Source organism: Carassius carassius, chromosome 12 (assembly GCF_963082965.1).
Source record: "Carassius carassius chromosome 12, fCarCar2.1, whole genome shotgun sequence".
NCBI lineage: Eukaryota > Metazoa > Chordata > Actinopteri > Cypriniformes > Cyprinidae > Carassius > Carassius carassius.
In genome coordinates, this window is record NC_081766.1 from 17,528,883 (window position 1) to 17,546,386 (window position 17,504).

The 17,504-nt window shown below is 40.4% G+C and overlaps 1 protein-coding gene across 3 annotated transcripts; it reads right to left on the reverse strand.

The window, feature by feature from the left end:
- Positions 1 to 444: 444 nt before the first annotated feature.
- On the reverse strand, positions 445 to 10,409 carry LOC132154961 (nuclear receptor subfamily 2 group F member 6-like). 3 transcript variants are annotated; one of them, XM_059563713.1, is made up of 5 exons: positions 10,307 to 10,409; positions 7,163 to 7,767; positions 6,979 to 7,073; positions 3,385 to 3,942; positions 445 to 1,560 (listed from the first exon to the last, which is right to left on the reverse strand). In XM_059563713.1, the coding sequence occupies exons 2-5, from the start codon at positions 7,429 to 7,431 to the stop codon at positions 1,286 to 1,288; spliced, it is 1,197 nt and encodes a 398-aa protein (XP_059419696.1). In that variant the 5' UTR covers positions 7,432 to 7,767; positions 10,307 to 10,409; the 3' UTR covers positions 445 to 1,285. The 3 variants fall into 3 exon arrangements, with proteins under 3 accessions (XP_059419696.1, XP_059419694.1, XP_059419695.1); XM_059563711.1 differs by having other exon boundaries at positions 3,385 to 3,945; XM_059563712.1 differs by having other exon boundaries at positions 3,385 to 3,945; positions 10,233 to 10,386.
- Positions 10,410 to 17,504: the final 7,095 nt, after the last annotated feature.

Sequence of the window (17,504 nt, forward strand, 5' to 3'; positions counted from 1 at the left end):
CTGTCATACACAAGTATTTAAAAAGACAAAGATATTAAAATGAAAACTGTACACATTGCCGTTTTGATGCGTTTATGTATATTAGACCGCCTGATACATTTCAAGGCCTAAATATGAGGTAATATTAGTCATTCACATGTATGATAAGGCTAGAAAACTTACATCTCACAACAAGAGCCAAATACAACATGCTGTCACCTGTAAAACGCCCACCAGAGCACTGCTCCACAAAAGACAAAACAGTCAGGTAGTGCCAGTTTCTTACCAAGAATGGCATTGTACCGCAAACATAGACAGATAGATCCAATCACTCCTCTTTAGTGTAAAGTGAGCAGCCCAAGTGTGTTGATAAATTTAAAAACTGACCCAGCCATGAAAGACTGAAAGTCGGTTTGAGCCTCAACAGACTGTAGAGGTATTTCTTTTAGTCGACATACCAAAATACCAGTTTAGCATTAACTGGTCAGTATGAAAAAAAAGCATGAAAAGCAGAATAAAACCAGTAGAAGATTTGGTTTTTCAATCTAAAAAAATAAATAAAAATGACTACTTCATTTGTCATCTCAAATGCAGCAGCGTGCAGTACAGAAAAATGAATAATTCTCAAAGACATAAGTATGTACCTTAACTTAAAGTACAAATACAGTTCCCAATTAATTTGTCAAATGTTATTTCACAAAACATGATCCAACCTCTCGCATTAGTTTTTGTAAATTTCAATCTCTCCTCAAAGAAATGCATTAGCATTGATAGGGAAAAAAAGAGCTAAAAATACAAACCAAGTAGTTATCATTGGCAAAACATATGTTTAAGTCCCAATTCTGACCATTTTGGTTTGGTTTGTATAGGTTTTTGGATTTCATCATGTGTACTTCCTCCTCCTCCAGGCCTTCTGGTACACAAAGACTTTATCTCCTGCTGCCTCCAGGGACAGTCCAAAGTGACTTTCATGCTCACACCCAACTGACAGACCTTTTTGTTTTGGATTTCAACCAATCTCCACTTAATAACTCGCTATGAAACTGTACCTTACATCAGATAACCAATATTTCTCAAGTAATTTTTTAAGAATGCTTCTGGGCCACATAAGAGCATTCAAAGAGCATAGATCAAGCTTTCTGCCATCTACTACTGAATTCACCATTCCTGTAGTATGACCCCGTTGCATTAGGTGATACAGTGAATATCAGATGTGAATATGTGCTTGAAAAAAATAGACTGAGATCCTCACTAGTTGTGCAGTTCAGAGGCGTTCAAACTGGTTTGTGGTCATATATGATAATGGTTATTGTCCGGGAACATACGGCCAACTTATGGAGCTGCCAGACAGCTGCATGTCACGGATGAGAGTCTCAATGGGCGTTTTGCCCACGAGGCGCATGAAGAAGAGCTGAGAGATAAGGTTGGCGGGCACGGCCCTCAGAGCAGGCAGTCGCAGTAGGAGGCGTCCAAAACGCTGGGGCTGCCCGGGGTACTGCATGCGCTCGTACTCGGTCAGGGCCACCTGAGCTTTTTCCTGCAGGCCTTCCACGTGAGCCGGGTCTGTCAGCCCACATGCATCTAAACACAAACAACACCAGGATATAACAGATATGAAACTAGAACAGAATGATGCCAGCACTGCCAAGGTCATGGTGGGGCTCAACAATAAAGATGGACCACTGGCCAGAGACAAGTTGCCCACAAGTGACAGACCGTAAAAAAAAAGTAATTAATTTCCAACGAAAACTAGTACGAGAGGTACATGGAGTTCTGGCCATATGTGTTCGTGGATCTTTCAAATCCGATTTGAGTTTCGGGTGCGTTAAAAGAATTAAATCTAAATCAAAACTAGGACTGTGAGGTGAAAACTGCCAATATTTTTTGACTGAACCATAAATATTTAAATAATATTTCTGTAAAGTGGGTGGCAATTAATTATGGCAACACTTTATTTTAATAGTACACTACAACATTTTCTTAAAAATAAATAACTCTGCAACTACATGTCAGCTACTAGCCATCAACACAAATTCAACTAACTAGTGACTTATTCTACTAACCTAATCTTAACCTAATGGTCTATTGATTCTATAATTAGAGTTAGCTGACATGTGGCAAAATATAATTTATGTTTAGCATTAGGAAACCTTCTATATTTGACTTTAAACTCATTGGTGGTCATTTGTTTTGTGTGGATATTTGCATGCATACATGTATTGTTGATTTATTTAACCACAGTGAATAAACGGAAGGTAATGGCCAATTCATAACCAGTTTGAAGGTTCAGTGCGTCCGCCTTTTGGAGACAAATTGTGGAAAAAGTATGCGAATGTCAGAGATGGTGGAAAGTTTCGATGGTGGAAAGCTTCGATGTGTGAGTTTGAGGTAAGCTTATGGCCAGTTTGGCCAGTGCTGCACCATCATTTGTTACTAAGCTTTGGTAACTTGAACATTTAGTTGCACAATACACTGAGTTAAACTTGTAACCAAGATAAAATTATCTAGCAGGCTAACATGTTTTGTAGAAATTGTAAGAATGCTTTACAAATTAAGTATAAACTAATTAGTAATGGTTAGCCATGCATGTCTGCACTTACATTATTACATTATAACATTATCTTTTCTAGCAAATTAGCAATTACTTATAATTTTCTTTCTAAAATAAACACATAATTCAATGAATTCAATGATGAACTGCCTTTAACTGAAAACTGTGTTTACTATTGTCATTTTGCATTATTGACACACTATTTTCATGTTTAATACTGTAAAGTGCTTTCACACAATTTGTATTGTTAAAAGCACTACATAAATAAAGGTGACTTGACAAAAATTAACATTAGATATTTAATGATGATGATTATGATCATTATTATATTAATCATTACACTTAAGTTATAAATGATGGAATAAACCTAAATTCAGATCAACCAAAATTAAAAAAAAAAAAAAAAAAATTTGGTACTTGAAAAACAAACATTTAGAGAAAAAAAAGCAGCCTTGCATAGGTTCAATTCCCTGCAAAGTACGAACATGCAAGCTGAAAATGTTTAAATGCATTGAGAGTTATTTGGATAAGTGCCAAATTAATGTGTAAACTAAAACTAAAACATGATGCTACAGGACAGAATACCTGCATATGGAAGTATATAATTTATAATTTGCCTTATTCCTAACAATCTGTTAGGTTTAAAGGTTTTTCACAATGCATTTAAGAAACATTGAGAAAAACAGACTTAGTCTGATCTAGTAGAGTGTGCTAATATTATGCTTGAATTTGACTGCCAACACAATTCTCATTATTCTCTACTATTTTTGATAGAGTACAAATATATTAAATCTTCATAGATCCGATTATGTTCGGTTAAATGCAGTTTAATCTGAGTAACGTGTCTGGCGCACCTGGTGAGAAGAGTGCTATGGCCTTCAGACAGCTGTACTCTGCTGAATCCACTTGCAGGCGGGTTAGCTTCTCTACTTGGTCCTGGAAGACACGCACCTGGTCCATGAAGGACACCACCCTCTCAGCAGACATGGGAGAGGAGTGAAAGCCTGCGGCGGCAAGCAGCGGGGCCATGTGCAGGGGCAGGGCAGATTGGGCTGCGTTAAGAATAAACAGTTCGCTCCAGCTGAGCCGCAGCAAGGCCACCTGCTCAGATACAGGCAGCTCAGGGAAGTAAGGAATGTTTCGGGCCCATTCGATGATGCTAAACAGGAGTCTGGCGGCTAGCTCGCAGATGCTGTCGATGCCCATGGATCCTCCGCCCCCCTGCATCTGCTGGTTGTACTGATGGCTGTAGCGGCTGTTAGGGTAAGGCTCTGCCCGCAGGAGCTGGGAGATGAGCTCAGACACCGGCTGCCCATTGTAGATCTCGCTCACGCCGCTGCCGGCATTACCGCCCACTGGAGTCGTGGATGGGCTGAGGCTTGAATGCGAAGGTGGGATGCGTCCACGCTGAACTGCTAAAGGGGGAAAGGGGAGAGTCGTGATGGAGTTGAAACGCTTGATAGACTTTGTTTCAATGCTCCTTTCTTTTGCTATCATGCAACATCTGGCAAGAGTCAGAGAACTGGCCTGAGGGATTAGAAACATCTAATTCCTGATTACACAAGCACTCAACAAATGAAAAAAGGAACATGCAAACACCGTTTTAGTCAAACCTTCAGACACTTTATAAATGAGGAATGAAAGTGTTCAATAATAAGCTAAACATTACAACCATCACTCTGTTTTAAGAGCAAAACTGTTGAGGAAATTAAATATATAGGTCATCACACCCTAATGTAAGTTTCATCATGTGCACTGGTAAACACTCACCATCTGGGCCGTCTTAAAATAAAATACAGCTCTTAAGACTCTTGTCACTCTAACTATCAAATATAAAACAGTGATTCCCAAAGCTTTCTGCTTTAGCATCCCATTACGTTTGTCAGACTGATTACATTGTATGCTTGTATCTGCATGCAGTCAGAAACTAACTGTTGTCTGTGTAATTTTGTGGGACCCAGTCACATTTAATTCAGACTGCAAACTCACAATTTGTATAAAATACAATTAATTTCCCATGACATTGTAGATTCAATAGCATTAAAGTAGTTCAATTATTTAAAGAAATTAATACTTCTATTCAACAGTAAATTTACTTTTAACGTTACAAAAATTTCCGTTTCAAATAAATGTTATTTTGAACTTTGTTCATTAAAACATCCTAAAAAAATTTATCTTGTTTCTCCCCAAATAAACAGTACAAGTTTTCAACATTGCCAATACTTCCTTGAGCAGCAAATCAGCATATTAGAATGATTTCTGAAGGATCATGTGACACTGAAGACTGCAGTAATAATGCTGAAAATTCAACTTTACCATCACTATATATATATGTTTTTTTTTTAAATATATATATTCTAATAGAAAATTTTAACTTTTTTTTGTAATAATATTTCACAATACTATTTTCTAGAGCCCGACCGATATGGATTTTTTTGGGGCCGATGCCGATATTAACTCGAAAAGAGCCGTTTTATAAGCCGATATTTTGATTTTAAAAATAAACTGGATATTAGACCCATTTCCTATAAACTGCACTTACACAACATTCAATAGCAAAATATCTGCCTGTTCTATGTATGTGGGCTGTATAAACCATTTTCCAGAAGGGATTATTTAAAAAAAAAAAAGCCTTGGATTACAGTCTCAATGACTAAACAATTGCACATCAAAAGTATATATATTTTTTAATGATCAAAAAACAGTCTGGTTTTAAACATTTAACACTTTTACTTTCTTCCAGTTGAAGCTGGTTTTAACAGTCTGTGTGTGTACTGTAAATAAATTATAATACTAAAGTTAAAGTATTTGCAGAAGTAGTCCCACACTTTGCTGCTACAACATTCACCTTTTTCAGCCATCTGTAGGCAGAAAGAGAGACAGAGAAAGAATAAGCATGTGTATTAATAATATCACCATGTATCATTACTCATGTTATCATTAGAATTATAATAATAATAAACAGGGATCTCCTACATAGGCAAAAATTAGAAATATATATATTTTTGTATTTTTCAAGCAATAGGTATGACCTATTACCTACTTATCTTTAACAATATTATTACAACATTTTCCTGTTATGTCTGTAAAGTTGCTTTGAAACAATATGTAAAAAAGAAAAAAAGCGCTTGTTCAGCTCACATTTATTTACATGTCCCCTCTGGTTTAATCATTTCTGACGCAGCTACTGTAGTTACTGTAACTACACTATTTGCTCTCACAGACACATTCACAACGGACCCGTATATCTTCTCTTCTCTTTGTGCAGTCTGAATCAAAACATCGTCATGCGCTGGCGAACGTAAAGTTAGCCTACTGTTGCCGGAAGATTACGGAATCAATTCGAAGTTTAATGGTTAACGTTAGTGTCATGAACACACCGCTGTCAATTTTAAGAAGAACCACCTTCAAACAAGTTAATAGCAAGCATTTAAGGGGCTTGCTAAAAAAGGAAGCTATATTAGCGTTAGAGTAACGTAACAGTTGTTGTTTTTTCGAGGCACGCTGTACATAACTTCTAGTCATTGACTACACGCGGCCCCCTGCCACAGTTACGCGGTCATAATGTGCAGATATATTTAGATATATTATCTGCAGATATATTTAGAATAAGTTAAACGCTAACGTTATAGTTTGACCTCTTATTAACGTTCGCGCTCTTCCACTGATAAACATGGTATTGGCTTTGTTGCTAATCTAATATAGCAATGCATTAGCGGCTGTAAGTGATGTTACAGAATATTTAGAAGTGATAATGATAGGACCGTTAGCTAGAACTACCACACTGTTTTTATATACAGTGTATGAACTAAATCTACAATCATTTCACATGACGAACGACAGACTCACCGTCAAAAGAGTGCACCTCCTGTGGCTTGGCTGATAGCTTTCTTCTGTAGTGGATTTCTGGCGCTGTTGTCAACTGGGGAGTTGCAGAGCTCCCTCTGGTGGGCACACTATGCAACACTCATAACATGAGTGAAGCATGAGACTCTGTTTCTCATGTTTCATCGGCCGTTATAAACGCCGATGCCGATTTAAATGCAATTAGCTCATATCGGCCGATAATATCGGCCGGCCGATATATCGGTCAGGCTCTACTATTTTCACTGTAATTTTGTTCAAATAAATCTAGCTATGGTGAGCATAATTACCTCCTTTCAAGAACATTTAAAAAAAATCCTACCGACCCCAAACTTTGGAACGGTAATGTACATTTGAAAACGTGTCCTTAATCTTCCACGAGAGACACAGCCCCTTTACTTTATACATATATTCTACAATATGTAGACAAAGCAGTGCATAAGTGGATTCATGAATTGAGTCTGTGTGGATTAAACATTGACAGAGAGCAGGGTTGGGCGATGTCTACCAAACTGGAGTGAAACATTATAATGGACGATGACATCGGGGGGCGGGGTTAGGACCTGTTCTGGATAGACAGTTACCTTCTTTGCGCATTCCAACTCTGAAACACTTCTTTAAACGGCAGTATTGACACTGGTTGCGGTGATGTTGGTCAATCTGGCAGTCTCTGTTTGATCTAAAAGACACCAAAAAAATGGCTTAATGAACATGCTGAGAACATCAACTATCACGTACAGCAAGCACATACATAAACATCGCTGCTACCTGCAGGTATAGTTAAGGTTTCGTCGGACACTCCGTTTGAAGAAGCTCTTGCAGCCCTCACAAGTAAACACACCATAGTGTTTCCCACTGGACTTGTCACCGCAGACCACACAGTCAACCACACAACCTTTATCATCCTCCCCGGCCTCCATGTCGCTGCCGCCTCCTTGGGGTGACCCGTCGTCCCCATCTCCCCTCAGATACCCCTTGTCACCAAGTCCATTAGTCTCCCCATTGGGATCTCCCCACCCCCCTCTCACCATGGCCATTGCTTGGTTCTCAGCACAACTGAGGAAAAATACTCCCAAATGTGCTGTTGGCAAAGACAGTTTCAACTGACCCCCCTTTTTTGACAGCTGGGTGTTCTAAAATGAGAAGATGTGAAGGCGTCTATATCCTGTAATTGTCTTCAGCTTCGTCTGACACATTTAGACTCAGACACGAGTCCTGAGTCACTTGTCCGAGTCAGTCAACTTTGGTCTTCAGAAAGTGGGCTGTGCATCTTGTTTTGCCTCTTTGACGGACCATATTTGCTTTTTTACTCCTGGTTCTTTAGTCACACCTTGATTAAGGTGTCGTTTAGATCTTAGCTTCCAATCCAGCACCTGTGAAAGAAAAAAAGTTGCTCACTAGTTGCTCATTTAGTAAGTAATGGAGCATAAATTATAACGTCACCTACAGAATTTTTTGGCATGGATAATTATTTATTTACTAAGATAGCAAGTGTTTTTCTTTACATACTGTGGCCTTTACATTATGAATACACAGCATATTAATTAGGGGCCAAGCACCGAAGGTGCAAGGCACCTATTGTATCCGTTAGCATATTTTTTTTCTTCCGCCGCAAGTCTATGGCAGTCCATAGAACCGATCGCGGGAAAGTTGTAATGGTTTGACATTCTGATAGAGGACAGTACCAACATTAACTATAGCAAATTTGAAGTCTCTAACTCCAACTCTCTAACGCCACCACTTGTCCTAAGTTTCAATATTTTTATGCTAATAACTTTTGAACCGTAAGCCAGAAAATGATGGCTCATGCCAAGTCGATTTAACCCCCAAAATCGCAAGGCTTAGTTTTTTTGCTATTTTAAATTTTTCGAAAAACCTACTTTTTCGAACTCGTCCTAGAAGGTTAGTCCGATTTTCACTAAATTTGACATGGATCATCTTCAGACCATGCTGGCAAAAAGTTATGGATTTCGTGTCGATATACGAAATGGTTCTCATTTAGAGTATCAACAAATTTGCTGGAAGGGTGCCAAAATGCATTTGAGGCTGTATCTCTGCAAAGCTTTGACATATTTGCACCAAACTTTGTATGTGTCATCGTCACCTCACACTGACCATGCCACATAAATTTGGAAACGGCGCCACCTATTGTCCAAGAGTAATAAACCATTCATTAACCTTCAATTATGAAATGTACAAAAATGCTAATAACTTTTGATTGCATTAGGCTATTGTAATGAAACTGATCTCAAAATATTCCTTGGGTTGTGCCGACAATAGACATACAAATTTTTTTAGTACGAAATCTGAACTCCCTGTCCGCATTTTGATTAATGTTGAAAATCTACTTTTTCAAACTCCTCCTAGACCTTTAGTCAGATTTTCACAAAATTTGACATAGATCATCTTCAGACCCCATTGGCCAAAAGTTATGGATTTTGTGTTGATATATGAAACGGTTCTCATTTAACGCGTCAATGAATTTGCTGGAAGGGTGCCAAAATGCATTTGAGGCTGTATCTCTGCAAAGCTTTGGCATATTTGCACCAAACTTTGTATGTGTCATCGTCAGCTCACACTGACCATGCCACATAAATTTGGAAACGGCGCCACCTATTGGTTAAGAGTAATAAACCATTCATTAACCATGATTAATTACACATATAAAAATGCTAATCATTTTTTAATGCATTAGCCTATTGCAATGAAACTGGTCTCAAAATATTCCCTGGCTTATGCCGACAACATAGATACCAAATATGCCAGAGTAAGCCGAACTTCCTGTCCGCCATTTTGACTTATGTTGTAAACCTACTTTTTCGAACTCCTCATCAACTGTTAGTTCGATTTTCACCAAAATGATTCATATGATCTTTAGACTGTGCTGACAAAATGTTATGGATTTTGGATCGATACACAAAATCGTTTTCCCATACCACCACGACGAAATTGAGGCATCATGCCAAAATGACACTTCAGGCTGTATCTCTGCAAATATTTTAGCATATTGACACTAAATTTTTGTGTGTTATTGTCATCTCACACAGAACACACCAAAATGATTTGATTTCAGCGCCACCTGTTAGACAAAAGTGATAGGCCATTTAATCTTATTACTAGTGGTTGTATTTATGATTTTTCAGCCGTTTCAATTACAATCATCCTAAAATTGGTTTAATTGCTCATTGTTGGACTTTGTGTGATGCTCCATGCCATGCTTAGCTCCTAAATTTGCCGCTGGAGTGCTTGGCGCCGTTATTGCTGCTTGCAGCTATATTTATTAATACATTTGATTTTTTTATATAACGGTAGTTTTACTGGAGCCTAGTATCTACATATTACCAGAGAATTTGTCTATCCTTTCAAAATGTCTATCCTTTCCTATTTTGCTAGATCCAGTTATGATGGAAAAAAACAGAAACACACACACACAACTATTTTCAATAAACGTCGTAAAGCATACCATAACAAGCAATAATCAGACACTCAAAACATATCAGTATAAAAAGACTCGTCTCCCTACAGTAAGGTTATACTGATTGTTGGAGGAAGTGCTGCGCTTGTTTGTTGTGAAATTAGGGCAGACTTTTGGAGTCCCTGTAACAGTTACCGTGGCGCTGACTGAAAACGGATAAACGGGTGAAACCACAACGTAAACTCGCGCTAATTGTTTCGCCATGACCCGGAGATAATTGCCCCCTTTCTTGTTTTTTTGAGAGCCAGTAACAGGCATGCGGCCTAACCTCCAGCTATCTCCACGCAGGGGGAGGGGTGGAGCCATAGCTTTAGCGACATACCTCACTACTGACTTCGGCGAACACTTTATATTTTCGCTTACCTTTGACGCCCCGAATGATAAGATATAATTCCGATAACAGCGGCGAACCCCAGGGAATGTTTCAATATCCCTACCTGCTTTTCGAAGTGCAAAAGTCGCGTTGGCTTGAAGAGGACAAGAGGTAGCGCGAGCCAGTGTCCAGTAGAGTGCGCGCACCGCGCGCCGCGTGCCTGTGAGCGAGCGACTGTGTATGTGTGTGTGTGTGTGTAGGGGGGTGCGGAGGGATTTGACACAGCTATTCAAGCCCACGGTTGCCATGGTATCTCATGCCTTATATGGCAAATAAGTCAAAGAGCAGCTCTGCTGGGCACACAAAAAAGAATGTGGTGTTTTTCTCCTGAGAGATCAGTGACCTCAGGCGTGCTTCAAAGGACTGCAAATATGCCTGCAGGACGCCAAAACAGTAAATAAATACCATACGAGAACATTTAGTCTAGAGCCATGACAGGCTAAATATATAATGCTCTATTATATTATTAATAGCTGTAATTATTTAAAATCGGACAAAACATTTATAAAGGACGTATTTAAACTAGCTAGTATCATTATTAGTCAGTCATACTAGTAGTGATTGGCATTTTTGTTGTTGTTGTTGTTGTTGTTGTTGTTGTTGTTGTTGCTGTAATTTTCACAAGCAATGATTTATTAAATGCTAGGCTAATACTTATTCCACTAATATCTATTCCAGCTTGGCTAGTGTTTATATATTAGATAATGTTAATTTATAAGAGGCTGTATAATATCTTTCCCAGTTAACAGTAACATTTCTTATCTCACTAGTTACAAATGCATTTTCAATAATGACTCATAATGGTTACTTTATATTTCAATTAAAAGTTTTACTAGTAGTATTATAAATGCTGAAGTAGTGTCTAATAAAAGGTACTAATTTAGAGTACATTGGATTAGAAGATACCTAAATTAATAAAGATAGCAGTAAAGCTAGAAAATATGTACCAGCAACAACTGGAATAGTGGTAAACCTAGAAATTGATATACATAGTTGGAAGTGACTAGGTGATATCTGAACTACAAATCCCAAATGGAATTCAAAATTTGTGCAGTTTCCAGTTACAATGGGTTAGATACTTGTGGTTGAGAACTAGTTTGTTCTGAAGTGACTTGTCACTAGCAGATGACTTGCTAGTATTAAAAAACAAACAAAAAAACACTGTTAATTAAAAAATAGAAAAAAACATTAGTTTTAAGAAATAAACATTAGAACACTTGGAGAAGCTTTATGATCAAAGTGAAGTACAAATCATGTTAATGGCAATTACCAGATAAGGTTTCAGTAATAGCCTGAGAGTGTATCTACAGGTAAGGTAAAGGTAAGTTCAGACCAGATTTCCGTAATAAGAGGTCAGAGAGTAGGAAAGGCATAATTTTGTGAAATAATTATATTTTGCGCAATTATCAGACAATGCAGGTGAGCTTTACAAGGTCACAGGTTCAGCCAAAGATTTTGGTTTGGCACTGTTTCCAGTATAAAGAGGCATGTACCTTTTCTTTAATTTACATTTGTATTACTTTCAAACAATGAGAAAGCCATCCAGGTTGTACGTCTTGTTGTTGATTCAGGAGACAGCTGTCTCTTGTTTGGAGATTTAGATCTTGGCCACCAGTTCACATAATTATTCAAAGGTCACACTCCAGAGAAAAACATTTCATTTGCTGCCCTCACTCAACCTCTGTTTCCTTCTCAACCGTTTCTGTGAATTCATATTCTTAGTAACAAAAATTCTTAGTAACATACTCGGGACCAACAGCAAACTAATTTGGCATCACCAATTTATATAAACTCTTTTTCAAGATTTGGTCATTTAGAGTCTCTTGGCAGTGTGTAAAGCCCCCCCCCCCAATACAGTGTTGTGTGAGCAGTGAGCATGGGTGCGAGAGAGTGCACACAAAAGAAAAGTGTCTGAGAGTGCATGCTTGAGTTATGTGCATGCATTGTACAAGCTGGGAGTTGATTGTTGGCCTCTGACCCCAGAGTTCTGGAATGTGATTGATCTCTTTTAGGATACAGGGTATCATTGTAGCTCTTACTTATGCTGATTTTACTGAGCCCTAAGTGCATGTTCTAATATACATGGGCTTCAAAGACTTTTCATAAAATATTGTTTTTATTATAAAGTAAAATATAATTTTTTTTTAATATGATATTTTATTTAATGAAAAATTTCATATTGCTTTATTATTTCATTTTATTGTGCAATAAAATAAAAATTGTATTTTATTTATACAAATGATTTTATTCTATTTATTTGAATTTGTCTGTTAAATGACTAAAGGCGGGCGTACATGGTGCGATTTCTGCTGTCGTACGAGTTCGAATTCGTACGCATTTTTTTCAATCGTGTGGAAATCGTGTATGCTCGTATGGTTGCGACTTGTATCATGTGCAAGGAATTACGAGCCAAGCAGAGTGCCTTACGAGCACTTCCTGACCTCCCGATCATTTTTAAACATGTCTAAAAAGTTTGTGAGTACGGAGCCGAGGAGGTCACCTAAATGGGAAATAAATACAATCCGTGGCAACGGTTTGCAGTCTGTCCCCTCAGTTTATAAACTGTACTCACGAATTCTTAAACTGTTCCCTAGGTTTAACAAATCGTGTCCACGGATTAACTAACCGTACCCACGAATTTCCAATCCGTGCAATCCGTGATTTTGTAAACCATACCTTCAGTTTTTGAATCCGTACCCACAAATTCATCATCTGCGCACGCATTCGCAATCCGTTCAGTTGAAATAAAGGGAATTTGTGATTTAAGTATAATAAAATCACAAACATAAGTCTTCATGTTAAGAAATAATAGTACACAAACATTTCAAGTGGGCGCCCACTTGACAACCCAAAGGGTGCCATCACTCAATGGACCATCCCACTGAGTCTCATCAGTGCCTCAAGTATGCATTAAGAGATATCAACATCAAGTCCTATACAACAGATCTGATCATCTGCAGAGCCAGTGACTGCTGTGAAAGGGCAGCTGACAACAAGGGAAAGACCTTGTGACAGCATGGAAAGACAGCTGACAGCAGGGAACAGATCCCAACGGGAGGTGCATGGGTCCCACCCACACATAGCTACGAAAAGTCCTACGATAAAACACCCTCTGAGCCAGCGAGAGCGGGGGCTGAAGATGGCTCGTTGGTGGATAACCCGGTAATGAACACAGGAATGGAACATTATGAGATTATGAGATTGATGATTAGCTTAGCTGAAGCTCTGATAGCTACAGCAGGACATAAGCTCCAGATCTGCATTTGTGGTTGGACAAAGGTTACTTCCACTCAAGGCCTGAAATCACACCAGGGCAAAAAAGGGTGCCTAAAGAAGACAGATGGAGATAGATCACCTAGTCAAGGAGAGGAGACAGCTGAAGAAGCAATGGAGGAAGGCCACAGAGGAGGAGAAGGAGGGTATAAACCTGCTGCAGAAAGAGATTCAGGGCAGGCTTGCAACACTGAGGAGAGCTGAAAACATCCTGAGGAAGCGCAGGAGGAAGGAGCAAACAAGATCACACTTCTACAAAGATCCCTTCAAATTTGTGAAGAGTCTCTTCACAAAGGAGAAGAGCGGAAGACTCTCAGTGTCAAAGGCCAACCTGGAAGAACATCTGAAAAACTCCTGCACAGATGACAGACACCAGGAAAAAGTTACACTCCCACCTGACATGGAACCAATCAACCCACCAGAGCATGAGCTGGATATCAGTCCACCCAGGTGGAGTGAGGTAGAACAAACCGTCCATAGAGCAAGGGCCGTATCATCTCCATGTCCCAATGGAGTTCCATACAGGCTCTATAAAAATGCTCCAGATGTCCTGTGATTCCTCTGGATACTAATGAGAGTTGTGGGGCAAAAGAAGGAGATACCAACATCCTGGCAGAGAGCTGGAGGGATCCTTATCCCCAAGGAAAAGGACTAGTCAGAGATCAGGCAGTTTCGACAGATCAGCCTTCTAAACGTAGAGGGAAAAATATTCTTCAGCATGATCGCTCACAGGCTGGCAGGATACCTGCAAAGAAACAACTTGATTGACACATCAATCGAGAAAGCAGGCATTTCAGGCATCTCCGTTTGTGTAGAACACACTAGTGTCATCTGGCATCAGATCCAGGTCACCAAAAAGGAGGGAACAGATCTTCACGTGGTGTTCCTGGATCTCACAAATGCCTTTGGCTCAGTCCCTCACAACCTCCTGTGGACAGCCTTTGACTACTTTAGAGTCCCATCAGCTCTCACAACCCTTGTTAAGGCCTACTTCCAGGACGTCCAACTCTGTGTGACAACAGCAGAGTACACAACAGCTTGGCAACTCCTGGAAGTGGGAATCATGGCGGGCTGCACCATCTCCCCACTGGCCTTCACCCTAGCCATGGAGGTCATCATTCGGGCCTCTAGATGGACAGTTTATGGACAGTGAATAAGACCAGGGCTGAGGCTGCCGCCGGTCAGAACCTACATTGATGACCTCACAACTCTCACCACGACCAAGGTTTGCCCTGTATGGCTATTAAGAAAGCTCCAGGAAAACATTGAGCGGGCTCGCATGAAGATCAAGCTGAGCAAGTCCAGAAGCATCGCCATCATCAAGGGGAAACTGTCAGACCAAGGCTTCCACATCGGTGAGGAACCCATCCCAACTGTCTCCGAGAAACCAGTGAACCAGTGGTCGGTGGAATGATGCCTCCCTTAAAGACAAAGAGCAAGTAGAGCAGCTTAGGAAGGAGGTAGCCAGTGGCCTGGAAAACATCGACAGAACCCTGCTTCCTGGCAAGCTGAAGCTCCGGTGCATGCAATATGGACTACTTCCATGTCTCCTGTGGCCACTAACCCTCTATGAATTCCCACTCTCCAAGGTGGAAAAGCTGGAGAGACTGGTCAGCTCATATGTAAGGAAGTGGCTTGGCCTTCCCAGGTGCCTCAGCAGTATTGGACTTTACGGCAAAGGGATGCTACACCTGCTCATTTCCAGTCTGGTAGAGGAGTACAAGCGTGCCAAAGTCAGACTCGAGATGATGGTACTGGATTCGAACGATCCATTTGTAGCCCAAGCTGCCCCCATCTTGGCCACCGGGAGGAAGTGGACCTCGTTGGCTGCATCTGAGCAGGCAAAGGCAGCACTCAGACACAAGGACATCGTGGGGCGAGTGGAGGAGGGGAGGAGTAGTCTTGGACTTGGTACAACAGTGTGGAACAAGGCCTCTCCATCTCAGAGACGCAAGATGGTGGTCCAGGAGGAACATCGGGAAGAGGAAGCAAGAAGGTGCGCCCTAGCTGTGGCACAGGCAAAGCAAGGGCAGTGGATGGCATGGGAAGGAGTGGAGAAGAGGAAGATCTCCTGGAAAGAGCTGTGGGAGATGGAGGCATTCAGGGCAAGCTTTACCATCAGGGCTGCCTATGATGTCCTACCTTCTCCCGCAAACCTAAGACAATGGTATGCCAAAGACCCCACGTGCCCTTTATGCCCAAGTCTAGCAACACTGAAGCACATCTTAGTGGGATGCAAGACCAGTCTCACCCAAGGCTGTTACACCTGGTGGCACAACCAATTGCTAAAGTGTCTTGCAGCAGTGTTGGAAAGTCAATGGACAAGCGTGAATGCCCTTCCTCCCCCATCACTCCAGTGGCAGCCAACACCATTTGTTCGGGAGGGTGAGGGTCAAGCCAACCTCACCACCATAAGATCACACTCTGGTCAGCTGAAAACGCAGCCACCAACCTGCAACCAGACCTTGTTCTGGGGTCAGCTTCGCTCAAGCTTGTCTACATCATCGAGCTCACCGTGACCTGGGAGGGTGTAGTGGAGAAGGCCTATGAACGGAAAAGGTTGAGGTACGCTGAACTTGCAACCGATGTGCAACAGCAAGGCTGGAATGTGAAATTACACCCAGTGGAAGTAAGCTGCAGAGGGGTTGTAGCCACCTCAACATCCAGGCTACTCAGGGAGATGGGAGTGCAAGGAAAGCCCCACCGGCAGGCAGTCAAAGACCTCTCTGCAGCTGCAGAAAAGGCAAGCCAGTGGCTATAGGCGAAGAGAAAAGACTCCGCATGGGTCTTCAAGTGAGTTGATGGCACCTAGGGAGTGAACCTGCAGAGTCTCATCAGAGCCTCAAGTATGCATTAAGAGATATCAACATCAAGTCCTATACAACAGATTTCCAAAACTGTAAAAGGTTATTTAAAAAGAAAGCATTCATGAATTATTTTATGACATACATTTTTACTGTCTTAAGTGCCCTAATGTATTTAACCTATAAATTAAAATAATAGCCTAATTTTAAAAAACTTTTTTTTAAATTATTTTTTATCGTGGGATGGTCAATTGAGTGATGGCATCCTTTGGGTTGTCAAGTGGGCACCCTCCATCCTTGGTGTTTTGCTGATAGGCCCACAACACCTCCAGAGGGTTCAGCAGTGAATCCCAGCATCCATTATTATATTATTATACAGGTTATGCATAAAAAACTTTTATCCAAAATGACTTACAAAGGAGTCCAGAGTCAGTCACAATGCCAGGTTTATTATACAATAATAATCAATTGCTAAGTTTATCACAAATTAAACAAGATTTTGATGCACATCTTTATTATTCAATTATTGTATTCCACCTCTTACTAGGCTACACTTGATAGAAAATCACTTAAGACACTTTGCTGTAGGCCTATTCCACATAATAATATTCAATAAAACTGTATGTTTACACGTAGGAGCTTGCTGCATGAATCCGTGAGTACAGTTTACAAATCCGAGGAAACGGATTGTGAAAGCGTGTGCACGGACTATGAATTCGTGGGTATGGATTCAAAAACAGAAGGTAGGCTACGGTTTACAAAATGTAAGCACACGGATTGGAAATGGGTACGGTTTGTTAATCCGAGGGAACAGTTTAAGAATTCGTGAGTACGGTTTATAAACTGAGGGGACGAATTGCGAAACCGTTGGCACAGATATTTTTTTTCCTCCTACAGGTGACCTCCCGGGCTCCGTACATGAGCTATCGGTTTGAATTCGTGACATGTGTGCGGTTGAACGAGCTGATTTGTTGATATATCTTAAATTGACCAATGTGGATTATTGACCAAGCGTCAACCTCCCACTCTCTCTCTCTCAAGCCAACAAGTTTTTATACAGTCTATGCTATTGACCAAGAGGATAAACTCACTGAACTCTGGCAGGAAGGTCAGGGTAATTTTGGCTGAATCGTGCTGAGAAAACACAGAGGAACATTGTGCTTTGCGAGTTACCCATCACGTGTT

Bases quoted from the DNA above. Each gene is read 5' to 3' on its own strand.
- LOC132154961 (XM_059563711.1), bottom strand. From the start codon at position 7,431: ATGGCCATGGTGAGAGGGGGGTGGGGAGATCCCAATGGGGAGACTAAT. The intron at 3,946-6,978 runs GTAACTGTCTAT...TTCCCCCTTTAG, and splicing joins AGTTGGAATGCGCAAAGAAG to CAGTTCAGCGTGGACGCATC. The intron at 1,561-3,384 runs GTGCGCCAGACA...GTTTGTGTTTAG, and splicing joins CATAGCACTCTTCTCACCAG to ATGCATGTGGGCTGACAGAC.